Source organism: Bacillus rossius, chromosome 15 (genome assembly GCF_032445375.1).
Source record: "Bacillus rossius redtenbacheri isolate Brsri chromosome 15, Brsri_v3, whole genome shotgun sequence".
Classification (NCBI taxonomy): Eukaryota; Metazoa; Arthropoda; class Insecta; order Phasmatodea; family Bacillidae; genus Bacillus; species Bacillus rossius.
The window spans coordinates 39,127,191-39,154,391 of NC_086342.1; the positions used below are offsets into that span (position 1 = coordinate 39,127,191).

A 27,201-nucleotide genomic window follows, 5' to 3' on the forward strand; every position below is an offset into this window, starting at 1 on the left:
AACAGACTGCCAAGTGTGAAATTATGACATAAACGTTTGGCATTCAGATATGATACAACAGTCAATTATGGTGCAGATGTATCGATCGACTTCGGAACAATGAGCACTGTTTGTCAACATTGCAATGCATTTCCACATGAACCACCAGGATTATGTTGTCCGAGCAGAATGTTTGTTTTCTATTTTACAGATTCAAGGACAAATTCACCATCATGCAGGAGCATTGTTGCCGTCAATGAATGGTGATTATAAATTCATTCAGATATATTTGCTTGGAAATTCTGACGATGAAATCAATCAGCGTTGTGCCATAAGTTGTGTCCTAAATACAAACATTATTGTGAAACTGCAACAACTCTTGCATGAACACAATCAAATGGTCAAATTATTCGAGACTGCACTAGAAGTGATGCCTTAAGAAAATCACAAATAGTGATCAAAGCAAGTAGAAGACCAGGAGGCGAACACGAAAGACGTTTCAATGCACCGACGTTAAATGAAGTTGCCATCGTGGTAGTTGGCGAGAATTTGGTTGTCTTGCGACCTGATTCGACAGCGTGATGGTGATAACTTTCAGCGTATCTGAGAAACCCATCGTTCGCATGATGCATTACAATACCGGCTGATATTTTGCCAAGGAGAGGATGGATATCATTTTTTGAAAAAATGTTGGTATGTTATGTATGAAATTGATAAACTCCAACACTCTTTGATTGATCGCCATGATAGTTGGTAAATCAAGGTGTTTTTCAATGTTTTCTTTTATACTATACATTTTTTTGTAACTTGCAGCTAGATGACGCTGCAGCGCATCAACTTCTAAACCTTTCAACCGATTGCCGTGGGTAAACAGAAACTCATAGGTCATAACATACAAACAGCAATTTTGTTTCATTTCTCTATGTCCACCACACTGTCATACAGCGCTATCCATTTTGTTTTAACTCGCGAACAATATATGACCCTTGTTCACCCAGGCAAGACCGGGTACTGCAGCTAGTAAGCTAATATTAAACAATTGGCCACGTCACGAAGTATAGTCACAGGTATCGCAGGTATCAGAAATATCTGTGCACAACATGTTTTAGACATGTTTTAATCATGAATTTCAAACAGGAATATGAATGTCTTTAATCTCGGGTTGGGTGTCACTTTGGCGAAGGATTCCACACCACTTAAAACTTGTAGACTATGAAAGCTACAGAGTTGAAGAAAATATACCTCAGTAGAGAAGACTTTGCTTGTGGTCATTACGTATGACTCACCCCGTTAACATTTCCAGCGATGACGTGATGAGCATTGGTGGGGAGCGTCAAATTGAAGACAGTGAAAGCTGTAACTCTGACAGTAATAGACCGACTTGCGTGATTTAAACTTTAAGTCGCTTGTGAGTGAGATCCGAGTGGTACTAGTTGAGTGGAATAACTATAAAGTTACTAAATTTAGTTTTGGAGCCATTAATTGCAAAATGCCTAAGCGAAAGCAGGTTATGTTGGAGAAAAGAAAGAAAAGAAGCGAAATCAAATCACTGAAGCAGAAACAATTAAAAATGCAGATAAGTGTCATAGTTATCACACAAGGCAAAAAGTAGTCGAGAGAAATGAGCCATGGGGCAAAATGAGCCCCCGAATGAGGCGCAAAATTTACGCTCGAACGAGCCTCAGCTGTCTACCTCGCGAGAAGCGACGGGGAATGCAGATAATTATTTGGTAATGGATGTGGATATACTCTTTGATTATTCTGAGCCAGTGGTTGTGAACGAAGGACCAAGTTGGTCATTATTTGGTGCCACAATCTTTCTGACGTGGCTGCCCGACTATTAGGTAAGACATTCACATCAAATTTACGTCAAAAAATAAAGCAACATCAATTTTGTTCAATTATTTTATTTAGTTCATACACAACATTCCCGTTCAGTGCGATGGAAATTCATAAACAAAACTCCTAGTGGCTGTAGCCCAAAATACAGTCTACCCAGAATATTTTCAAATAGGTACTTAGTTTGATTGTCTTATTTAAGGATCTAAGTTTTAAATATTTAAAAATAAAGAAGTTTTTATAATTCTAGCATGCAAATGATACGCAATGCTGTAACATTGCAGAATTCCCGCCGCCTACTATTTTTCTCATTTGAATAAGACTATTTTATGTTTAATGTTTTTGTGAATATTTTTAGAATTATTTTTATTTTGTATCATATTAAGTATTTTTAATGATTATTATTAATTTTGGTTATGTTTAGTAGTGTTTTATAATTTGTTTCCTTTATAATAAAAAATTAATATGTGTATTATTTCCGTTTTTTGTGTATTACCTATTTACGTTTTTTATATATTTTAAAACATAGTATGGATAGTGTGCCAGTAATTTTCGAGAACATTCTAAAAGGATTGAAAAGAAAGGAATACAAGTGCAACAACTGTCACCTACAACATATTTGTCAGGCCAAAGATAGTGCGTCAGAAAATCCCAGCACGTGGATGTGTAACTGCGCACAAAGAAACTGGAACTTTCGCTGGGCGCAGTCTCGCCAGCCAATCAGGGCGATCCTTGAGGTCGCGTGATGTGTCTCCCCATGCCAGTATTTTTCAGGAAATATTGTGATTGGTCAGTTGGCCCACGGGGTTGACTCTTTGTTTTGTCTTGTAAAGGGACGGTAACTGCGTGGTGCGTGTTCAGTAGTAGTCTACCGACAGTCGGTCAGTAGTGGTCATTGTCGTCTGGTCGGCCCAAGATGCGGACGCACCGGCGGCAGTTTGTAAAAAAAATGTAACTCGTAACAAGCAATTATTATTTTTTAAAAATATAAATGAAACTTTCAAAGTGTTTTCAATTGTATTTGTTATAATTGCGGGTTGTGTCGAGCCGGGCCAACTGTGGAATGTAACTACGCCGCCAAAAGCAGTCCAGCTCACTCCGATCGCGGGCCGAGACGAGCAGGCAAGCTGACCAGTCAGTGGCATGATGACACCATTGGCATTAACCTTTTATAAACATGAAAATCATAAGAAAAGGATTAAGGGTAAAACGACATCATGGAGCATCTACCTAATGCATTGGTGGGGGGGAAAAAATACCACCCTGAGTAAACCCCAAATACTCACCGAAAACACAACTAACAAAACTTCACAGCCATATTTTACTTAATAAAAATTACATTGCAAAATAATACAGTCAATATTATTTCTAAGGACAAGATTACATGGTGAACTGTGATAAAACCGAAACAACACCGAAATGCAAGTTAATACACCATATAGCACCCAAATGAAAGTTATGTCAACGGAATAAAGTAGCATTAACAAAAACTTAATTCTGATAATAAAAAAGTAATCTTTTAAAGTTTGAAATTAATGGACTGTAGTTATTTCTAGACAAAAATTGTGCCGAAGTGCATGGATTGGAAAAATTAATTTAATTAGTTTTATTGTGTATCTCTTATTGAATCACTTTTAAACCACAAATGCTCATTAAGTTATTTTTATTGTTTTATTGTATATGTTTAAGTTTAAGACCTATTTATTACAAATTATTTTATTGTAAAAATGCAGCATGTAAATTTTACCCCTATTTGGTGAAGAATTACAAAACAGCTTTTATAAAATTAAAAACAATAACACAGAAATCCTCTGCTTTAAAAATGAAATTGGGCTAAAAAAAATTAAATCCACACACACTTGTCTCTAATTATTAGAAAAAAAAAATCTTAAGAAAATCCCTACTTAGAAAATTTCCTGTATACCAGGTTTAAAATATTTATCACTTGACTCTTAAAACGTTTTCCTTATTAATAATTCTAAAGTTCTACATACAGTCAAACCTCTCTGAAACGACCCCTAATGGTTCCCAGGAATAGGGTCGTAATAGATGTTTTCTGAAATTTTCAGTTGATTTCAAACCCCCCCCCCCCCCCCCCCCCCTTCCCAAACCGCTACTCGCTACGAAACCAGCCGTACAATGGCAGGATGCTGTCACTCACAATGCTAGACGGCTTTGCTATAAACCAACTTCAACCTTCATGACAAGTCCGTCGCCCTAAAGGCCACCTCTAAAGAAAATATGTCAATAGACAATTTATTTTTACTGGTTAGTTTACATGTACGTTTTCTGCTTGCCGTAGTTAAATACACTAGAACCCCGATGTCACGAACACCGGATTTAACGAAGCAGTGATTTTACGAATACATTCTCTGGAACCGTCAAAAAATTGGACTTTTTGACCAAAATGTGAAAATCAGAAGAAAAAAAATAAAAATAAAAAAATGAAAGATCATTAAAATCTGTTAATTTTAACACACAGTGTATTTTTGTGTCGGCTTTAATACTTCCAATAACTTTCATGTAAGAATAAAAAAATAATGGGACATTTCCTTTAAAAATACGGCAGCAGTAGCTTGTGCAACGTAAGTGGGAGCGCAGGAATATCGTCTAGACAGGCTGGCGGCAGCACAGGCGGCGGATGCATGACATCATACGGCTTACCTCTACTTCCCTTGTCCAGACTTCAAGGTTCATCCCTCCCAGGCATACAAACCATCGTGTCTCTCTCCCCCTCCTCCCTCATCGTCCTTTGGCATGTGAAACTGTCAACATCCTTCCTCCCCTTCCCCAAACTGCGTGCAACGAAAGCAAGGTTTGTATAGTCCATTTCTGGTAAAATGAAAAATTTTTAAGGGCCCCCGCGACAGCCATTTACCGTTAATTGTTTTGATACAATTCGTTTGTTAGTTACACAACATTATTTCTGCTGGAAAATCACTGAAACTTAAAAATTTCTTAAATGGAAAAATTTAGCAGGGCCGTAAAAGTATTCATTTTTGCCGCAAATGAACTATACTCGCCCTTCCTGCCGGACAACATTCTCGGCGCGTGACGCATGGCAACTACAGTTGTGTGCCGCGCACAGCCACGAAAAACCTACGCGATTTCCAAACTATACTATATATCCGACTGGAGTCTGTTTACGAAAAGCATTTAAGAATTTGTTAATGCCCAACTGGTTCTATTGAGATAAAATGGCTAAAAGGCATGTTTTCAAAGTTTTAGGTGTAAAAAACCTGTTACAAATTTCTTGAAAGTATCACAGGGAAATGCATTACACCTTTATCTTTATTTTTCCGCCATATAATGTTACGGTCACCGCTCAAATTTCACAGTTATCTGACGGGAACGAGATGACTGCGCGCCAGTCCAGAGCCTTGCACTTAGAGGTTTTACCACGCTAGAACTACCATTGAGCGTCGCTCTTATCATCCCGCTTCACTAACACACGCTGACCAGACGGCGCCCTAAAGCTGATTAGAGGAAGCATGTAGAAATGCAATGCAGGAAATTTTTCCAGCTTATCAACCAGGACCTGGGCAAGTCTTGACTATCAAGCTTTTCACATTAAAATATAAGAGAATTGTATTGTGTAATTTCGGTGTTATTTAGCGGTTTTTCTTAAAAATCGCTTTTTTCGAATTTTCCATATAAATTCGCGGAAAATTTCGCGATTTCGCGATTCACCATATAATCGTGGCCCTAGTTATTGCTCGCATGAGAGGCGAGACGTGGAATGTTAGAAGAAAGATAAATGCGGGGTAGACAGACAGCAGCCAGTGTGTTTCCTGCGCGGGGAATAAGTGGCGTAGCCTTTTTTTTTATGCTGGGTGAAGCGACCTTTTTCAATCAACCCACGGGAAAAGATAATTGCTTGAGCTGTCAAAATAAACATCGCTGCGGCAGTTAAAACAAGTCGAGGCGGGCGTGCATCCAGTCGGTCGCTGTGTATTGTCAACCAATAGTAATCAAAATCAAGAGATATCCAGCAGGTAGCTTTGCCTTAACTGCGTACCACACTAGACACTCGCAAAAAGCTAAACGTAAACACGTTGCCACAAAAACCTTTATCTGCACCCTGCCGGCAAAGGGACGTGGAATGGGGGTTGTTAAGCGCTGACAGCGGTCGACAGGAAGCACTCGGCAAGAGAAATGCAGTAACACCCTACTCACCACAAGAAACTTATTTTCTGTCCGATTTTCGGCAATGTTTTCACGGTTCCTCGAAATCGGGTTGTAATAGAGAGGTGGTCGCAATAAATGGGGTCGCAACAAAAAGGTTTTACTGCACCTTAATAATCATCCAACAAAACAGGGCATTACTGTGTATGATTATCATTGTAAAACGAGATTTTATAGCATTCCCACAGAATAAGGTGTAGTAATATATGATAAAATAATGAAAAAAAAAAAAAATTGAGTTGATTATTCTTGTTGAATGAATACGTTTTTTTATTGATCACGAGAACTCGTTATCAGGTTTGTCCAATTCATCGCATCGGACACCGCTGACAAACCCAGACGAAGCGGGGCGCACTCACCCGTAGATGCAGGACATGTCAATGACGACGTCAATCATGTCGCAGCAGAGCTCGTAACTCTGCATGTCGACGGGCGAGGAGTCCGTGGCAATGTAGATCTTCGACACCACGTCAAACAGGAACGCCTTCTCTATGGCGGAGTTCTGCGCACAGTGGAACAACGGAAAGAAGCAGCAGCGCAAAATTAAAACTTTATTAGTACTGTAGGTGCAAAACCACGGAATTAATAAACAAAAAAAAACAAAAAATGGATTAAGGGAATTTGATGTGTGAAAATGTCTGTAGAAAAAGAAAAGTTACTGGTTGGTTTTTACTTATCAAATTGCACAGCTTTGCACAATGTGGATTAATAAATTAAGGTTTTATGTTTAGACGACACCAGGGTTAGCCGATTTAAACCACAATGGCTTAAAGTTTAAGCCACGGTTTAAATTATGGTTTAAACCAAGTAGTTATATAAAAAATATTTTTTAATTTTTATATAGAGTATCATAATAAATTTTAATGAAAGGTATGATTCCACACTAATAACAATAGTTTGCTTATTAAAACGGACTCCGCTGTTTGAAAGTGGCGCCCGAGGGGTGACTGTATGAGTGTGCGGGGACTAGGTCTTGCTGTGTGACCACAGGCAGGCACGGTAGTTGCAGAGGGGGAGACCGGAGTACGGCGGGCCACGGTGGACCGGTGCACACATCAGGCGGACTGGTGTGGGTCTTGGGGACTGCCGAGAGCAGGCTCGCACCGGCAGGGAAGCCTCCAGCGATGCTGGTTCAGCCGTCAGGTCCGTATCCTTAACGGGTGGACTGAGTGTCTGCAAACACTCCTTGGTTGTTGCGTATCGCCGAGAGAGGGCGACGCCCGGGACCGCCGCGACACCGCCGTGCCTAGGAGAGTCCAATGAGGGACCGAAGACGAGTGACGTCATCGACTGCAGTATCGGCCGAGACGGAACCATCGTAACGGGCGCCCGCAACACATCGAGTCTAAGGTGGAAGCCACCCAGAAAACTAAGGATTCAGAGGCTAGAGGCATTCTATTTTAATGTAATTTAATTCCACGTGAAAATGTCAAAGTATTTGTAACAGTAAATGTACATGGTAGATAAAGGCTTGGAAATTATATGTCTTTTTTTTGTCAACCGCTCTGTTTTAATTTAGTGGTTAAGCCTATCAGGTTATTATTAATGTTTCTTGTGATTTACACGAGCAAATAATTATAGTACTTATTAAGATATTAAAATTGCAATTATCTGAATAATTTTTTTTTAACTCAATAAATACTCCTTTAAAATTAAGTTAGTAGATTGTAGTCAAAAGTGTAATAAAAAGAGGAAATAAATAAATTTATTATTTTAAAAAATAATTCCTACTTTGTGGGAAATCACCGACTGTACTGTCAATACCTTTCTGTGGGGAACACCCATTCTATGAAGAATCCTCTTCCTGTGGGAAAATACCCTTTCTGTGGTTAAGTTCCAGTCAGATGAGCAGATTCGCTGGACTTGAGTTCTTGATGTTATAACTTTTCTGGTTCAACATGAGTGGCAGAAAGCAAGATGTTTTTTTGGCTTTCATTTGAACAAGCTGAGAAACCACATAACTAATGTAATAAAAAAAACAGGTTCTTTAGTTTTTAAAAAAAAAAAATTAATTTTTTGTTTCCAATCGTGGTCAACACCAAGGTCACTATGAGGAGTTTCAACTGCGAGATGCAGCACGGAATGAATGTATCTGCGAGGAGTACCCTGAAGCAAACCCAATAACTAGCTCACAGCAGCATCCAACACATTTCCCACTCCGCCGGTAGTCGAACTTGGACCTTCTTGACAAGAGGAAGAGAACTTGAGCTGACAGAACCTCCCAAGATTCAAATGGGCTGAAAACCAACTGGACCATCACTCAGAATTCACACAGTAAGACAACAAAAATTGGGGGCTGCAATGTGTAACGGCGAGGAATATTACGTAAAATGAGTGCTTTCATCCAGGTGCAATGCTTGAGTTTACATAAGCTGAAGGAAATATTTAAGAAAGCAATTTTGTGGTAGATGACTAATGATGATGATGATGATGATAATAATAAATTCATAATCTATACAAAAAAAATGAGACTTATCACTTGACAAATTTCACATTTTCTTCTTATTTATTCATAATTAAGATTATCTGGAATACTGCCGTTCTGGTCTTAAAAGGAGTTTTAATGTGAATTTTGGTGTTGTATGTTGTTCTGACACAATTTCAGGTTTCTTTCAGTTTGACCACAATTTACTATCTAATTTTTTGTCCCTATGGATGATCAAAGAAAGGCTAATGCAAAAATTGTATTGAAAATACCTAATCTAAAATTGTATTGCATACATGGTCATAGTCTATATACACATTATTATTTAAATGATTTTGTACAATGGTCTGAATTACGAACCACCACTACCAATTACTTTCAAAGAACATATTTTCTGACCCACCTGGTCCATCCAAAATATATTTAGGAGTGTTAATAACTAAAAGAACAACTTTCATTATTTAAATTACTAGTAAGTTAAGATAAATTACTTAATTGCTTTATATAGTTATTGAAATTACACTTTGGTGTGCACATTTATAATTTACAGAAGACTACTGTGTTGAGGAGTTTAAGACGGAACTTAAATCTACTAACTTAACAAATTTATTTACTAGTTTAAGAAGGGTATTAGATTTACTAGCACAAAAATTCTTAAGAGAGTCAAATGATGTTTTTATGGATTGATATAAAATTTTTGATGTGATAATGTCTTATAAATTGATGAACACCGGCTGCACGCACGAAAAATTGTCACGTTCCGCCTGAGCCGAGCATGCAAAAACCGGCCAACCACCGTGCGAGAAAATCTTCTATAATATCAAACAGGATAAGGCGGGCTTTTTAACTAATTGTTCGTGATTATATTTAAACAAATTATTTAATTAAAATTTGCAAAAACTGTAATTAATATTTGAAAATTAAAAAGTACACAATTTTTCATCAACGTTTTCTTATGACGTTATCACGTAAAATTATTGTCCGTAAACCGACTTTACAGACAACCCCCCCTTTTTTTAAACTTTTACAGAGACCCACTTTTAAGATGGATAAAATAAGTTGGTTGGTATGGTTTGCATTTAATAAGCACCAACTTGTTACCGAGATGAGAATGTTCAGCAAGTTCTCGAGGGTGGGAAGTTGTGGTATCAGCTTCTGCACCACTTTGCTAAACGCTTCGAAGATGCTGTGGTCGTAAATCGACGTCAGGTGGAAGCTGAGGTGGATTTGATCGTAACCTGCACCAATCAAAGCAAAGTTCCATCACAGCCCTACACCAACAAACAGAAAACACACAAATCGTTTCAGGAGACAGTGCGAACAAAATGTTACTGCAATCATGCACGCACCGCGCTCAGTGATTGCTGTCACCATGAGTCATGCTTTAAGGAACATTTTTGGAAGTGCTGCTTGCAACGAACTTCCATTTTCCTTCTGCCACATGCATAGATAGCATTTCCCGAGCATAGATAGCATTGTCCCAAGCATAGAGACCTGTAAGCAGTTGTCGACCCAGGGGTAAATGTTGTCATGCTGTAATCACATGCAGTGATCATGCTAAATATTACTATCCTAAAATAATAATAATAATAATAATGGGTTCATGTACTTATATAGACGCATTTGAAGTTATACTTACTTGGCATGACAAAAAAAAAACTAACTTTAATTGTGCATGCAAAAATTAATAAAAGTAAAATAATAAAAGGACCGGAGTGATATCATGATTGCGTTTTGCGAAGTATATATTCATTGAAATTAAAACATTTAAATAAATACTCATAAATCAATATCAATATTAATGTTATCACATGTATAAAATTAAAATTTATTATTTAGTTTAGTAAAATAATCAAGATAAATTATAATTAATAATAATTTGATAATTCATACTTTATAATGAAAATATATTATACATACAGAAACAGAAACTTATATAAATACACTTGAAAAAGTTTAAACACACAGTTTTTATCTCTAATATTCGCAATAAAAATTTTTTTTTAATGATATGGACCAGTACTCAATATCAATCATTGAAGAATAAGATTTAAAAACACACATGTAGTTTTAATTTTTATGTAGAATTTTTTTTTGTGTGTGAGCCTTTTTTTCATGGTGCACACACATCGTAAAAAGTCATTCTCATCATTTTCTCATAATATGTCTAAGAAGGATAATTTCAAAAAGTGACGTATTATAGCAGACACCAATTTCTAAAACACAGGTTATTTTATAAGAGCATATTGTTGATGTGATGTGCTCAGGTATTCCTTCCCTCCCGGACCAGCCGACCTGAGTCGCCCAGGTTCTCGTTGGCCCGCTGGTGGATGTCCCGCTGCGTCTCCATCTTGTGGTCGTCCGACAGGCCGTCCGCCTTGTGGATGAACACCTCGAACTTGATGTTCTGGTTGACCTTGAAGGCCTTGGTGACCGTCAGGTGCAGCTTGCTGAGCGCCTCCATGTAGTCGTCCTGCACACGCACGCACACACACGTGCAGCCAGGTCTCCTCGGCTGAAGTTCCGTTGCTAACAAACAAACTAGCAAATTATAGTTTGAGGGGCCCGCCTCGTCAGGGGACAGGTGTATCTGTGTCAGTGAGGCGGGATGATAAGCGCAACGCTCGCCGGTGCTTCTAGCGCGGTATCGCCTCTGGACTGGCGCGCAGTCTTCTCGTCGTGCATATGAGCGGTGACCGTAACATTATATGGCCGAGAAATGAAGATAAAGGTGTAATGCAAGTCCCTTCAAGTGCTTTCAACAATCTGTACCGGTTGTTTTACGCCTAAAAATTATCCTGAAAACACATGTTTTAGCCATTTTAACTCTTCTGAAACTATAGTTTAAAAACTTAAACCGAAATCAAAAGTACTTTTAGGTCCTCAGCGAACTCTTAAATGCTTTTCGTAAGCAGGCCCCGCTCGGATATCTTGAGTAGTTTAGAAATCGCGTTGTTTTTCCTGAAGTTTTGCGCACCGTGTGTGTGCCCGGGAAGGCGGAGCCCCTTAAGGTCTCTTCAACTGAAGGGAACAAATCACCAATTCGAGAACGCACGCGCCATCCTTACAAACTTCCCCTCCCCTTTCCACTCTCCCTTAGAGATGCAGTGCACTTTCCCTACCCTAGATTTCTCCTCCGTGCATACGCACTGAGCTGAGGCTATCCTATATTAGCTTCCGTTTCTTGTCACTCGACCTTTTTCAATTCAATTTTTAGGTTTTGCTAGCATTTCACTTTTGTCATGTAATTTTGTACGTGTCATGGCTGTTACAAGTTATTCACTACATGTTGCTTCAATGGTTGTTAAAATAATCAGATTAGCTTACCTTTGCACATCGGTCATAAATGCTTTAATATGTGCAAGGGTTTCACGTTTGCGTCATGCAGGTCTCTAACCCCGCTTTTAGAGCTAATGTAATGTATTACATTTACGTTTACATGGTTCCACTAATTATGCTTATATTCGGTATGGTGCTTTTCCTGACTAGTGATCGTAATTTTTTAATGTTTCCTGGGTTGTCTTCGTGTCGGATGTTGGCTTGGTTGCGTGGCGTTAGCTCTGTGTCTTGATGTGCATCTTTGTAACTTGACCGTGACTAGAAACCTTGTCGTGAACGATAGTTCGCTCGATATAAGTGTTGTGTTTGTAGAAGGTAGTTTAACTTGTTTTCACATGAGTCAACTTAATGTTAGGCGCTTTGTAACCACTTTCTCTGCTGTCTCTGAAGTCTACATTTTTTACCTGTTTGCTGTTCCCGTATGCTCGATATTAGTGATGTTGCTTGAGATTGGTTCGCGCCCAGAGTTGCTAGTAAAGTCGTGGGTTGTATGTCTGGGATTAAAATTACTATTTCCTACATGCCCACTTTCAACCTGTTAGTCTCGCTAACTGTAACTCGGTAGTGTTACATTCACGCCAGATCATGAATCGCTTACACTTGGTTCACGTAGTTAATGTTTAATAGCTATTCTTGAATGCATATAATACACCTATAATCATCAATATTATTGTTAGGGGGTTTATTTTTCAAATATTTTGATGTTCATGGTATTTTGATTTTATGGTCTGTACGTGCGTGAGTCCATATTTGACTTGTGTTTCATGATTGCGTAAGCATGTCACTGACAGTGTATCAAAGCACGTTACGCTCGCGTGCAGGGTAACCGTTCCTCCCAGTGACCTTAATGCTGTCGCTTATTTCTATAACATGGCTTATATGTTGTTAATAGCTGAATATTTACTGATATGCAACCTTGAGTAATTTTGCTGTTGTATTGAGTAACACATTCTCTTTTGTCTCTTCTGAACATAATAGTGATTATGTGACTATGGCTGAGAGACATATCTCTTTAATATGTTACCATTATTATAAATCCTGTGAAGTTGATGCTAGTGTGATTACATATTATTGTTTAGTAAAAGTTTTCATTTCTATAATGGAATTAAGGGTGTACTGTCTCGTTAATTATTACTACAGGCTAATAATTCATTCCCTCTTTTAAGTGCAATGGTTGTTAATAAGCAACAAGAATCAGAAGGCAACTGCTTTCTGTGTTCCCGTGTTCACACGGAAGTTAACCCTCTTTATTTATTTCTTTAAATTTGTAGTCTCTTAGGACTTTGGTCCTAGGGTGCTGTGCAACATCTATGAGAGATGGAATAACTCATAACCAGAGACAAGATTTATGGTTTTTTTTTGTCCAATTTCATTTTTAAAACAGTAGATTTTGGTGTTATTGGTTTGATTTTTATAAAAGTTTTTGGAATACTTACTCCACCAAAATAATGGTAAAATTTATATGGTACATTTTTACGATAAACTAATTTTTAATAAATTGGTCTAAAATAAGAGTCAAAACAAATTTTAAAAAAATTAGCAAGCATTTGTGGTTTAAAAGTAATTCAATAAGAGATACACAATAAAACCTATTAAAATATTTTTCTTGTCTGTTCACTTTGGTACAAATTTTTTGTCCGGCAATAACAACATTCCTTTAATTTCAAATATCAAAAGATTACTTATTTATGGTTTGAATTAAGTTTTGGTTAAATGCTAATACAGTATTGCATTTCAGTGCTATATGGTTATTAACTTGTATTTCGGTGTTATACGGTGTTTTGGCATTCTTTTCGGGTTTTTTTTTTAGTTTTATCTTGTCCCTACTCATACTGCTCTATTATTTTTGCAGTACATTCTACTACAGCCTGAAATATTTAATCAGCTTCTTCGCTTTGGAACATTGTGTATTTCAGCACTGATCAAGTCGCTCACGTTCAGATTTTTTCAGTGAATTCCTGATTTCTAATGTGCTACATGTCACATTCGCACAATATTATAACTGTGTACATACAATGTACCACCATCGAGCAAATTATTAAAACTTGTTTTGAATATCATTGCACACTTTATTACCTAACTCTTTTGGAAATTCCTTTCAAACTTGATAAGACATTTTATACAGATAAGTAAGTAATTTTAACAAACTACCTAAATAGTATTTTTTCAATAGTAAAAATATAATAATTTCCATTCCTTACAAGTTTATTTAAATCTACCCTAGCTATTAATATATATTTATTTTTTCATAATAGTAACAATCTGTCCAAAAGCTAATTAATAATCTTAGTTTTTATACTTGTATAACAGTTGTTGTAACTTATTGCATTATATTGTAGTGCATTATGTAGGTATATTATTGTTATTAATTAATTTACATTCTCTTTCAAATATTTCCATTGGGTATTACTTCATACTGTATGTCTTTTTGTGTTCCCGCACCCCCTCATATACTGTGTAGTTGTTTAGTACCCTATATTAGTATTTGTTAATGTAGCTGTTTGTTATCAATGTATGGTGTCTACCACCTTGGCCTCCTACCGTTGGTAGACATGTAACGATTTAAATAAACAAAAATAAATCAAATAAATAATATGGTTCTGCTGATCAGGCACGGCCATATACATATGCAGTACTTTGCTGGGCTCTACCATTTCCCAATTACCCTTAGAATGTCGGACTGTCTACTGGCTGTTGCTCATGACACTTGAAAACTCTTTGTCAACCACTTCAAATAATCGATGGGTGTAAATTGGTTCAACCACATAGGCTGGATAAATACACAGATGTTTGACAGGCTGCCCGGCGGTAACGGATAACACAAAATGGTAGAAAACCTGGCAAGGAACAGGCATAACCTACGGTAAGGAGCCATTCGAGCATTTGCATTCTACAGTATGATACTAAGACACGACCATGTTATGCTATATTGAGGGGAGGGTCATTCCATGTCAGTTCAACCACACCATGACACCCACTGTCTCAGATTTTGACGAAACTTGGCATGGTTGTTCTATTTATTGATGTATGTAACCATACCAATTTGTTTTGCTCTATCTCGAATGGTTTAGATTTTACAGCCCCTTAAAGTTTATTGATTATTGGCATTTTAATCATCTGGCCGCCGTTAACTAGATGTGTTGTCCGATGGAAAAAAATTCATATTTTATTTATTTACTAACCATTTTGTCTGAAAAAATTATGTTTGGATCAATGTAGCAGGAATAATATAAAAAATGAACAAAACTACTATGTGTTTATTTGGAACCATAAAAAAATCTCAAAGTGTAATTTTTATGATTATCGAAACAAAATGTAGAGTTTTACGGAAAATGGTAAATCTCATAAAGGGAAAAGGATAATCATGAAATCTCTGTTTTGTTTTTGTTCTAAAAGATATGTTCTACCACATTAAACAGTAAGATTCATGGTTTTTTTACTCCTTTGATAATTTTTTCCACTTCAAAACACAAAAATGAGTTAATTATTTAATTTTGGTTAAAAAGCTGCTTTGGCCACTATTTGCCTGCCTGCCTGTGTTTCTGAATTATATACAGATGATTAAAATACCATATTTTCCTTTTGGTATCACACACACCTTTTTATAAAATTAATTACCTTACTTGCTGCTTCCTGTTTCCCATGCTGTCAAATCCTACATTCCTGCCATGACATCAACCTGTTCCCTTTACACTCACAAATACGAATAGAACTGACCTCAGTAATGAGATTGCAGTTCAATTTAAATATAATTATTAATTTACACTACATAAAACATTACTGTGTTTACTTACACATGCAATACTCCTATGTTATTGAGGCTTACAGTTCTTGCAGTTGTAACACTGTTAGGTCATTGTACTTCAAAATTCTTCTAGATTGTCAAATTTTGATTGGATATTTGTCATACATTCTTGTGAAAACTGATAGGTTCTTCCAGTCATTGTTTTTGGTGGTTCCACCATAGCAATAATATGAGGAATGGGCACAGCACATGTATCTTCTTTCTTGGGCCAAAAAAAGGATGGTGATGGTCCGCGGGGATGAAGAAACTGTACCATGACATCTTTTTGTTCAGCATTTATTTCATTCACCATGCCAAAGTACCAGAAGCTGTCATAAACACAAGCAATAAAACATCCAGGGTACAAATCTTCTAATTTCACGAGATAGTTTTGCTGAATTTTAAATAAATTAAAAATAATAGCTGCTTTTTCATCCTTGCTAATTCTCCGAGCCTCAATTGTTTGTGAATCATTTTGTGGCTGAAAGTTGTGAAATGATCTTGTCCCTGGAAGAGTTTGAACATCTTTGAAGCGACTTTCCATAGCAAGACGAGTCATTTTAACTGCTTCTTTAGTAATACAATGGAAACTGATATTTTCAATTCTGGTCTTGCAGAAGTCAAACAGTTCAGCCACTGTTATAATTTGTTTTTCCAGAGGTCGTTTAAGACTTTCCCTCCGAGCTATGCGTTTTACAGTACCCCCTATTCCGTCGCATTCCGTTTTGCCATGGCTGGTCGCAAAAAATGACCACTGAGCTCTCAGTAAAAAATCTCTCTCATGTAGACACAGGTTTACGAAGTTGTATTTATTTTTATATTGTGCTGCACACCCATCACTAAAGTAATGAATCTCTTTAATGTGAGGGTGGTTCTCTTTCAAAAAGGCAGTCATAGTTTTTTGGATTTCATACACCATACTTACATCATGTTTGAGGTCATCAGATATGATGCAAAAAGGTAGAACAAGCTTTTTGCCAGTTGCATCCTTGCAGTGAATGATTACAGGATGAATAGTGCATGAATCTGAGGTCCAGTAGTAACCTTGGGCTTCCTCTTGTATCGTGAAAGCATAATTTTCACTGAAGTCCATAAAATTATAGCTACATTTGAAAGAGCTGTTTCCTTTAAAATTTTAAAAGTAGATGCTTGTGATTTGGCAATGTAAGAATAAGGTATTGTTACGATCGCGCTTGGCTGCAGTGCTGGCGTCGCCACGCTCGTTCGGCCTGTCTGCGCCCCCTTCCACCCGCATCCTCTCCCTGGTATCTCGTGTCATACTATCACGCGACATCCTGACCGTCGCAGCGCGCACCTGCCTCAGATCGAGTTACTTAAGGGAGGCCGCACTGCGGAATGGAGGGACTCAGACATGTTTATCGGTGTGTTTTGTGGGAACCCGATGCTTGTTGAGTTTATCGGCGTTCTTTGAGCAGCCGCCGCGTCCTTCGAGGACTCACGACGCGTTTCTGGGCATTTCGACGACGAAGGTCGCGCGATATCTCGGAGACATGCCCGATTGTTCTGGACGGGAACCCAAGGGATATTTAAGGAGGTTGGGCCGACCTTCGAGTCAGTCAGTCAGTCGGTGACTGAGTGAGTTCTCCCGCGGCGGAGTTTCCGGGCGATAGTGCCGCAGGTGCGGCAGAGTCGCGAAGTCCTTGGACGAAGGTTCCAGGGCAGGGAGTGAGTGAGATCAGTGGAGTCGGGAGTTTCCGGGCGAAGTCCTTGGACGAAGGTTCCAGGGCAGGGAGTGAGTGAGTCCAGTGGAGTCGGGAGTTTCCGGGCGATAGAGTCGCGGGCGCGGCGGAGTCCCGAGTGAAGTTGCGAGCGAGTCGTCGTGTGGGATCTCGGCGAAGGGTGTGACGGCGGCGGCGGAGTGCGGCGACGGAGTCCCGCGGCGGAGACCCACGAGGGGTGCTGCGGCGAGAGTTGCGCCGGAAGTGCGGCCCAGCGAGGTGTGTGTAACGAGTGACTGGGGAATTGACATTTCTTTAAGTGTAGTTAATTATTTGCCATCTTAGAAGATTAATTGTAAGTGACAAGTAGTGGTAATAAATAAAGCTGTGTGTGTGAAATAAATATCTATTAATTGGGCTATCCTTTACGAACCCCCTCGTGGTAAATCGTAACATTTTGGTGTCAGAAGTGGGATAGCCCTAATTAATAGATTTAGGATTCAGTTACAGTATTAGATTAAAAGTTAAGGATAGAATTTAGTTTACGAGAATATAGTTAGTGTTTAGAACTTCAGTGAATTTGAAATTTTCTACAGTTAGTTTGAGTATACTGTAGTCAGTGTTAGTTTTGAATGTAATAGAGTTATTGTTAGTTAAATTAGAAGGTTCGGCTAGGTCATTTAAAATTAATAACAGTATTAGAAAAAAAAATATTTAGGCTTGTAGACAAGAAAGATGGCTGCCGATGAGCTTAAGAATGTCCTGGCATTCTTGGCCGAACTGAAGAGTGGCCAGGAAGAAATGAAGAATGAAATGAAGAGTAACAGGGAAGAAATGAAGAATGAAATGAAGAGTAACAGGGAAGAAATGAAGAATGGCCAGGAGAAAATGGAGAATAGGCTGGACGAGATGAAGAGTAGCCAGGAGAAAATGGAGAATAGGCTGGACGAGATGAAGAAGGGTCAGGAAGAAATGTTAGCCAGTATGAAGAAGGGTCAGGAAGAAATGTTAGCCAGTATAAATAAGGGTCAGGAAGAAATGTTAGCTAGTATGAAGAACTTTAAGGAAGAAATGGTATCTAGTACAAAGAACTTTAAGGAAGAAATGGTAACCAGTATAAAGAAATTTACGGAAGAAATGAAGAGTGGAAGGAAGGAGAGTAAGAACCACCATGAAGAAAAGAAGAGCGGGTCAAATAATAGCCTAGAGGAAATGAAGAAGGGTCAGGAAGAACTGAAGCATGGCCAAGAAGAAATGAGGAATGAAATGAAGACCGAAGTGAAGTTAAGCATAGAAGGGAAGAACAGCCAAGAGAAAAACAGCGAAGAGAAGAACGGCGAACAGAAGACCGGTCAGGAGAAGCACGGCGAAGAGAAGAACAGAGAAATGAAGACCAGCTAAGAAGAGAACAGTGAAGAGAATAACAGTGAAGAGAAGAACCACAAAGAGAAGACTAGCGAAGAGAAGACTAGCGAAGAGAAGACCAGCGAAGAGGAGACCTGCCAAGAGAACAGTGAAGAGAACAGCGAAGAGAACAGCGAAGAACACTGCGAAGAGGAAATTAGCCAAGGAGAGGAGAACAGCCAGGACATGAAGATGAAAGAAGAGCTGAAGAAAAGCATAGAAGTAGTGAAGATGAGTTACAAAGTAAAGAATATTGAACAAGAAATGAAGATAAACCAAAGAGAGAGGGAAAAATTCACAAAAGAGCTGAAGAAAAGCCGAGAAGAGATGTACATGAGTCAAGAAGAGATAGAGAAGTGCAAAGAAGAAACGAAGGAAGACCAAGAAGAAACACAGGAAGACCAAGAAGAGGTGAAGAAGGACCAAGAACAGGGGAATAAAGACCGAGAAGAGAAAATGAGAACACAAAGAGTGAAGAAGATGGTGCAAGGAGTAACTGAAAGCAGTCCAGACGATATTCATAAGAACAAAGAGGGAATGAGGAACCAAGAAGAGACGAAGAAGAGCTGGGAAGAAATGCTTTGTGAACAAGTAGCTACGAGAGAACAAACAGAGAGAAAAAGGGAAGAAACAAGCGAACCATTGGGAGGCAACGAGCAATGCTCTCAAGAGAATCGGGTCCGTCCAAGGCATCGGTCAGCCCGTCTCAGGCTGCTGGCTGAACGACATGGGGCATCTGTGATGCAGAAGTGTCGCCGGGTGACAAGAGAAGCTACATCTAATGAGAGAGAGGGTTATCTGGTGAGACTGTACAGCCCGCGTTGGAGGAAAGGCAGGAGGCCTAAACTTCGAGAAGCATGGGGACCTCCAGGAGGAGATGCATTACCTGTTCGGGACGAACAGGTTTAAGGAGGGGGCAATGTTAAGATCGCGCTTGGCTGCAGTGCTGGCGTCGCCACGCTCGTTCGGCCTGTCTGCGCCCCCTTCCACCCGCATCCTCTCCCTGGTATCTCGTGTCATACTATCACGCGACATCCTGACCGTCGCAGCGCGCACCTGCCTCAGATCGAGTTACTTAAGGGAGGCCGCACTGCGGAATGGAGGGACTCAGACATGTTTATCGGTGTGTTTTGTGGGAACCCGATGCTTGTTGAGTTTATCGGCGTTCTTTGAGCAGCCGCCGCGTCCTTCGAGGACTCACGACGCGTTTCTGGGCATTTCGACGACGAAGGTCGCGCGATATCTCGGAGACATGCCCGATTGTTCTGGACGGGAACCCAAGGGATATTTAAGGAGGTTGGGCCGACCTTCGAGTCAGTCAGTCAGTCGGTGACTGAGTGAGTTCTCCCGCGGCAGAGTTTCCGGGCGATAGTGCCGCAGGTGCGGCAGAGTGGCGAAGTCCTTGGACGAAGGTTCCAGGGCAGGGAGTGAGTGAGATCAGTGGAGTCGGGAGTTTCCGGGCGAAGTCCTTGGACGAAGGTTCCAGGGCAGGGAGTGAGTGAGTCCAGTGGAGTCGGGAGTTTCCGGGCGATAGAGTCGCGGGCGCGGCGGAGTCCCGAGTGAAGTTGCGAGCGAGTCGTCGTGTGGGATCTCGGCGAAGGGTGTGACGGCGGCGGCGGAGTGCGGCGACGGAGTCCCGCGGCGGAGACCCACGAGGGGTGCTGCGGCGAGAGTTGCGCCGGAAGTGCGGCCCAGCGAGGTGTGTGTAACGAGTGACTGGGGAATTGACATTTCTTTAAGTGTAGTTAATTATTTGCCATCTTAGAAGATTAATTGTAAGTGACAAGTAGTGGTAATAAATAAAGCTGTGTGTGTGAAATAAATATCTATTAATTGGGCTATCCTTTACGAACCCCCTCGTGGTAAATCGTAACAGTATTAATTTGTTGAGTTTTTCAACTAATGTTTCTATAAATTCAACAACAGAGCTGGAACACCTTATCATTTCAGTTCGATCTGTGGAAACCCACTGACTGAACTCAATAACGTCTTCATTGTCATATTCTTCAAACTTTGTCTGTAAAAAATGGACAAGGTTATCTTTTGATGAACATTTGTCACAATGCCTTAACATACATTCTCTTGTTGCTCCTTCACAAACCATGAGTAATATCAGTTCTTTGTAATCTTCCTCAATACCGGCTCCATGATTTGTGCACACGCATACTAAGTGTGTGCCACTAGAGGCAGCTAAAACGCACCATTTAGGTCTCAAGAAACAGAATTTTGAAAAAACCTATTTTCAAATGAGGATGCTCCCATTTAAAACTTGAGTATAGCTCAGAAAGATTACACAAAATCAAACGCTTTCTCTCATAAACCTTTTTTCCTATACTCACGACATCCTTCATCCCTGGCAGAACTCTAAAATGTTCATCACTCTGATAAAATTGTTTCACTAAATCAATAGTTTCAAGGCTTAGCTGTTTCCCTTGCTTAGGGTCTGGTTCGCCTAAAAAACCCTTGTAAACACACGAGTGCAAACGTAAATAATCTGGTCCCTAACACTACCTTGCCCTGTTTGCAAAACATAAATATGGAGACAGACCTGTAGTACAAATAAACAATAACAACGGGTGATGTTCCGAGAGATTTTAATAATATTAGGAAAAAAAAGACAAAACAACAACATAACATTAGAATTACATATGAACTGGCAGGTTCTGGCAATTGTTAAAGTTCTCAAAGTCTCTACAGGCACAATGTGACTAGCAAAAAGGTTATTTAAGATTCAGGACGTTACGATGGGCACCCGGCTCGACAACAGTCCAATTCAAAACTCGGTCTCTGGTTTTGGTCTCCAACACAACACGTAGATGATGTCTACACATTAATTAATGGTGGGGTTTGCTCCGGGCTAAAACTCTGTCGGTAGGCTATTTCTACCCCCAAAACCACTAGGGGGACCGCGGACAGTTACTATTAGATGGCACAGTCTCTGCGATAACGTCTCGTAGCGGGAATCACCGTGTAAGACGAGGGGAGTTTGCAGTCCAACAATGCGCTGGCGCCGACTCAAGGCGACCGCGCCTTACCTTGCGAATGCTGCGCTGGCTCCGCAGTCTCCAGTCTGCGTGACGGCTGTCCCAGGGAGTGCGTTGAGATGCACCAGTAGGCACCACACACTTTAGGTCACCAGAGCACTCACACAAGGCGAAGTTCCGGCGTGCGCGTAGTTCTTTCCCGGACCGCGGACGCGATGGCGAATTCGATAAATACAGTCCCAATTCAGCGGGCAGTATTAATAATACCGAAAGTTCAACGTATTTGTCGCGATTCCGCAGCCCGGAATCGCGGGTGGCGAAAACTCCCGACGCGAAGCGACACGTGCTCGGGCTCTGTACAGCCGAATGACTCCTGCAGAAAACGCCGGGAGGCTCTTTTATACCTCTGCGGAGCATCACCAGCGGCCTCTCCTATTGGCCCGTTTTCAAGTCCAGGCGGTTACCGATTGCCGCAAATTCTCAACTCAATTTCTTAACGGAAGTTACGTAGTTCATAACGTCTAAAATACGTAAAAATGTAAATTGAATATAAATTCCACTGTAATTTAAATAATTGAAATTAATATCAAAAGTAATAATCTGGCGGCGGGCGGCGGGAAAGAGGGCGGTCTGGCGCTGGCGCGCATGCGCCGTCACACTATCACTTCAAAAGCCGCCTCCCAGCACCGTCCGAATATTTACCAACACCACGGACCATTGTTGCTTAGGCCCCCTCAAACACCGTTTATATGTCCTTACTGACCATTTGTATACATGTGGGCCGTGTATCGGTACAGCATGGAGAGATTTCGCGAAACTGCAAAACTTCTTTACCAAAAATAAATTGACAAAGGTTCCAACCCAAGGTCTTTGAGATGCTTCCCTAATGTGCTACATATCACACCGTGCCAAATCACTGTGTTTCAGAGATAGTCTACGGTTCAGGATCAAGCGTAAGATTTGCTCGGAGAGATCTCAGGGAAACCACGGACAACCCACAATCAAGATGGTTAGATCAGGATTTGAACTCAGGTCTTCCTCAATACGTGTCCAATGATTTACCACCATGCCTGTCCTGTGTCTAATGTATAAAAATGTGAAACCTCATAATGTGATACGACGAGGCAATAAACAACCTGACATGCTCCACAAAATAAAATAAGTAACATTAATCCTCAGAACATCAGCTCTCTCAATGCAGAATGCAGCTTATTCAATGCAGAAATTTTTTTTTCCAGCTTCAGGTCAATATTGGTACATATAAAAAGATTACCTTTTTCATTTAACTATATTATAAATCTGATTTCCACAATTACCTCAAAGGTCACTTTTCAGGGAAAATTACACAATAACATTCAGAACAATTTTAGAAGAATTTATATCAACTAGGCTGCATCCGAATACTAGCCTAATAGATCATTAGCTAAGGGATCGATCCTAGCATCATAGTGGACAAAGCCATCTCTGCATTGCTTCGTAATTCTCACAAGGCAAGCTGCTATACCCCTACATGCATCCACAAAGTTCGAGATATCTATAAAAGTGACATTTGCACTCAATGATAAAGCAAAATTAAACACAGCTTGGGAATAGTGTAGTAAGTTGTTTGTACATAATACTGCTTCAGAGTTTTGGCATATAATTTGTTGAAAACTTAAAACAGTTTGATTTATAACTCTAAAAGAGACAAAGAAGAAAATAAATATAAGTATTAAAAGTATTATCTATTCGTGTTTTGTTACTATTTAAGTTTTGTTGAATCTTCGTAGATTTCACAGCTTAAAATGACTACATTCACATTTGTACGATAAATTGTCAAAAGGTGGTGCTAGCAGTAAATGTATTCGGATACCATCCATCCTTTAGAAATTCTTCGTTTATATTGTGACTGTATTTGCTAAGGAATGTAGAGCTGTTAGGAATCAGCCCTAGACTGTCTATAACAAACACTAGCCCAACCTTCAACACATACATAGACATAGACTGTCTAAGGGTTTCCCCCCTTTTGTTTTGTTAACCCAGCGCTCTTAGCATACGCCTTACCGCCCTTGGGCCCCCACGGGCGTGAATGCGGATACGCCGCATACGCAACCAGGAAGAGCGTTAGAGCTTTTGGCTATGCAAAGGGACCGAGGCTACCCATCTCGGTTTATGCACCACCTCCGGCCCCCTACTCCACTCAGCTAACCAGCAAGTTGGATGCTCCCTTAGCCCTCTGGAGTTGTCATCACTTCTGGCGCCTACCCCGGTCTCCCGCCTCACACTGGGACTCCTCAATCACCCAGCGAACCCGCGTTCCGGTGGAGGCCTACCCAACCTCTGCCAGCTATCCAGGCTGGTTACCGGAGCTGTCCTCGTCGCTCACAACGTCGGTACTTCAATGGGCTAGGGAACCCTGATACCTGCCCCTAAAGCACTCGGGGCACCACTCCCAAGTACGAGTCCTTCCCAACAAGAATCCTGGGCCATAAGAAAACCTCAGCGGGGAACCATTCAAGCATGATGGATTCTTCCCGTACTACGACCAACTTTTGGTCTCGTCGGCAGACTGTTCGCCGGTAGTTTGACCAGACCATCACTCTTCAGAGTGCAGCCACGAGGTGTCCTCGTCGCCTCGGAAAACCCTCCGACCCGCCGTACCTCGGCCCGACGGGTTTACAGCCGATTAAGGCCCGGATGCGACTGCACCCCTCCGGCGACGACCGCCATCAACCCCAGCTGGAAAATGGCAATCACAGTGCCCGGGCAGGAAGCACCTGGGGGTTGCCTCAGTACCTCCACCGACTACAAGGCTAAAGGGGAAACCTCGCCGTGCAGTTTACAGCCCGTTTTTAGGCCCGGGCGCCCGACACCGTAACCGCCATACCCAGTCGAACTCCATTACCATGGGGCCTGATCCATTCACTATGGGGCCCTTTGGGACCGATGCACCGAGGCTCGGCCGTCGAACCCCCCGGAAAGGTTTCTATCGCATCTGCTGTTGCCCGCAGATTCAGCCCTTTCACCATTTCCGGTCTCATACATGCAATTGAGGATGCACTGTGGCAGAGTTAGACCCGGCAGCGCCCTCTTTAGTTAGAGAGGTGCTATGACCAGTGGTTGGGGAACCCTCCCAACATAGTCACCACGATCCTCCCCCAACAGCGGTGCCAACGTGGAGGCAGAGGGTTGCCACTTGGTGTGGATAGGCTATATAATCGCGTCACACACCCTTTCCGCGGACTTGATGGTTCATGTCTCGGATACTAGAACCGGCAACAGTTCCGACACCTCAAACGACAATCACCTTCCTATCAACCGTGGTTACCTTAGAGCAGGCACATACAGTGAAACTTGAATATAGTTATGTCTGGATATGGAATATACTTGCACAACAGTGGTAGATTTATTTGTTGATAAGAAGTTAGGCTGGCTGGAAGCCTGGCGGGAAATGATATAAGTTGCCCCCGAAACAACCAGTGCCACCCAAAGCAATGCGGACAGCAATGTCCAAGTTCCCGCCCTTTGCTTAGAAGTTTATTTATACTCTGTCCAACTCTTCTTCCAGAACCATCCTTCTGTCTCCTGTAACCAACCTGCTTGATTTTAATGCATGAAATTTTTGCATCCACATGTCAGAGCCCAGGGTTTTCCCTGTGTCTATGCAGGTTTCACCTGGGCCCAACTTATCTAGTTTTAGTCTAGGATAGTCAGTGAGGGGAGTTATTCATGGCGCCAATCGCTCCCATGGCTGGCCAATCCCCTCCTAGCACATGATGCATGCTACCTCAACAACCTGCATGATTAGAGCGTATAGGCTTCGGCCTGAGACGCACTTAGAGTTTCTCCCTAACCCGGACCCCTCCCAAACACACTTAGTTTTTAGTTACTTAGAAAAAAATAATAAGTAATATGGAGGCCAAAATGATAAGTTATAAATTTTTTTGTCTGTCTCGTAATTTGCTATGGCATCATGTAAATTCCAACCAATTAATTTTAATGAAATTATACATGTCGTAAAGTAACATTTAAGGAAATTTTCATCCCAATATGTTACAACACTCACTCCTGTGGGATGTACATCTTCATCGTTATACGTGTCTGTCTGAAGTTGTCGGCACAGTTGGTTGAAAACAAGAGCGAAGGGAGAGGACGAACGGGAGAGGGGGAAATACCTGGGCGTCGATGACGAAGACGAGCGCCCCGCAGCCCCCGAAAATCATGTCCGAGTCGAAGGTGGGCTCGAAGAAGTCGATCTGGCCGGGGAAGTCCCAGATCTGGAACTGCACGAAGCTGGAGTTGGAGATGTCGTCCTTGATGATCTTGTTGGTGCTCTCCAGGAACAGGGTCTCGTTGGGGGACATCTTGTGGAACACCACCTTCTGGATGGACGACTTGCCGCTCCTGCGGGCCCAGAGCACCCCCTGCCAGCTCCGCCCTCTCCCGGGTGACAGGCGTGCGGTTAGGTACCAGTGGCGAGAACGCAGCAGCTCAATGCTAGCTGCGCTGTCCTCCGGTCAGCGTTCCCTTAACTAGTGACCATCGTACTTTGTAATATACTGCCAAGTCTCTCTGCGAACCACCAAGTCACATGCATCCGAGATACAATTTCAAGTCCAACTCAAGTAAACCTTAGAACAGGAAATTTAAAATGGCAAAACCTGGCTCAAAAAATAGGCGATCATAAGGGTTAATTCATTCAACTAAACCCGTTACTTAATGTTTGCTAAGATTTTGCACTGCCAATTTTTTAAAAGCAAAGTAAGAGTTCGAATTTTTTTTGTTGGAGTTTCAATTCAAAAAGGCATTGAAGATTTTTTTTACAAAACTAGAACTTGTAATACTTATTTGCATTTTAAATTATTTCATAATTACACATGCTAATTTATAAAAAATCATGGATTCCAAATTTGTAAAGAAAAAAAAATTATGCTATTTTTTTAGTGCTGTAATAAAACATTATGTATTTCCATACTTCACTTGACATCATAGCGATTTTCACAGGTGAAATAAATTTCCAATTGCCAGTCATTCAAACAGTTTCAAAGAACTTGAACTGTGTCTACTACAAACACTATACAAATTTATATTAAAAAAATAGTGAAAATTATTTTTAGCAGTTATTTACAATTTTATAAAACAATATTTTTTAATATTTCTATGTAAAGGTGTAAAATATGAACTAAAGAAAACACAGTTTCGCAGCTCCTGAATCCTTAAAACAGTCAACAATTGTGGAATCACGAGAAACGAGGAATCAACTTTGACAATCATTATTCCTGGCATCCTCAAATATTAAGAAAGTATCTGAATATAAAAAGCTGATATTTTATTATCTTACAAACATGTGGTCCAACAAACATTTTTTTTGGACGTGATAATGTCTTATAAATTGATGAACGCCGGATGCAAGCAAGAAAAAGCATAACTCATTGTCACATTCCGCCTGAGCCGAGCGTGCAAGAACCGGCCAACCACCGTGCGAGAAAATCTTCTATAATATCAAACAGGTTAAGGCGGGCTTTTTAAAAAAAGCAATTTTAAAAAAAATTATTTATTTGTCCAATTTCATCATTTCAAATAAACAATTTATTGACATTGATT

The 27,201-nt window shown here is 40.5% G+C and overlaps 1 protein-coding gene across 1 annotated transcript in view; it reads right to left on the minus strand.

The window, feature by feature from the left end:
- LOC134539379 (ras-related GTP-binding protein C) overlaps positions 1-27,201 on the minus strand; it is a 44,922-nt gene that overhangs the window by 14,401 nt on the left and 3,320 nt on the right. Inside the window, exons 3-6 of the mRNA XM_063381366.1 lie at positions 25,773-26,001; positions 10,724-10,901; positions 9,530-9,666; positions 6,363-6,505 (exon numbers count right to left, since the gene is read on the minus strand). Coding sequence (XP_063237436.1) covers positions 6,363-6,505; positions 9,530-9,666; positions 10,724-10,901; positions 25,773-26,001 — 687 coding nt within the window. The remainder of the gene's footprint in view (positions 1-6,362; positions 6,506-9,529; positions 9,667-10,723; positions 10,902-25,772; positions 26,002-27,201) is intronic.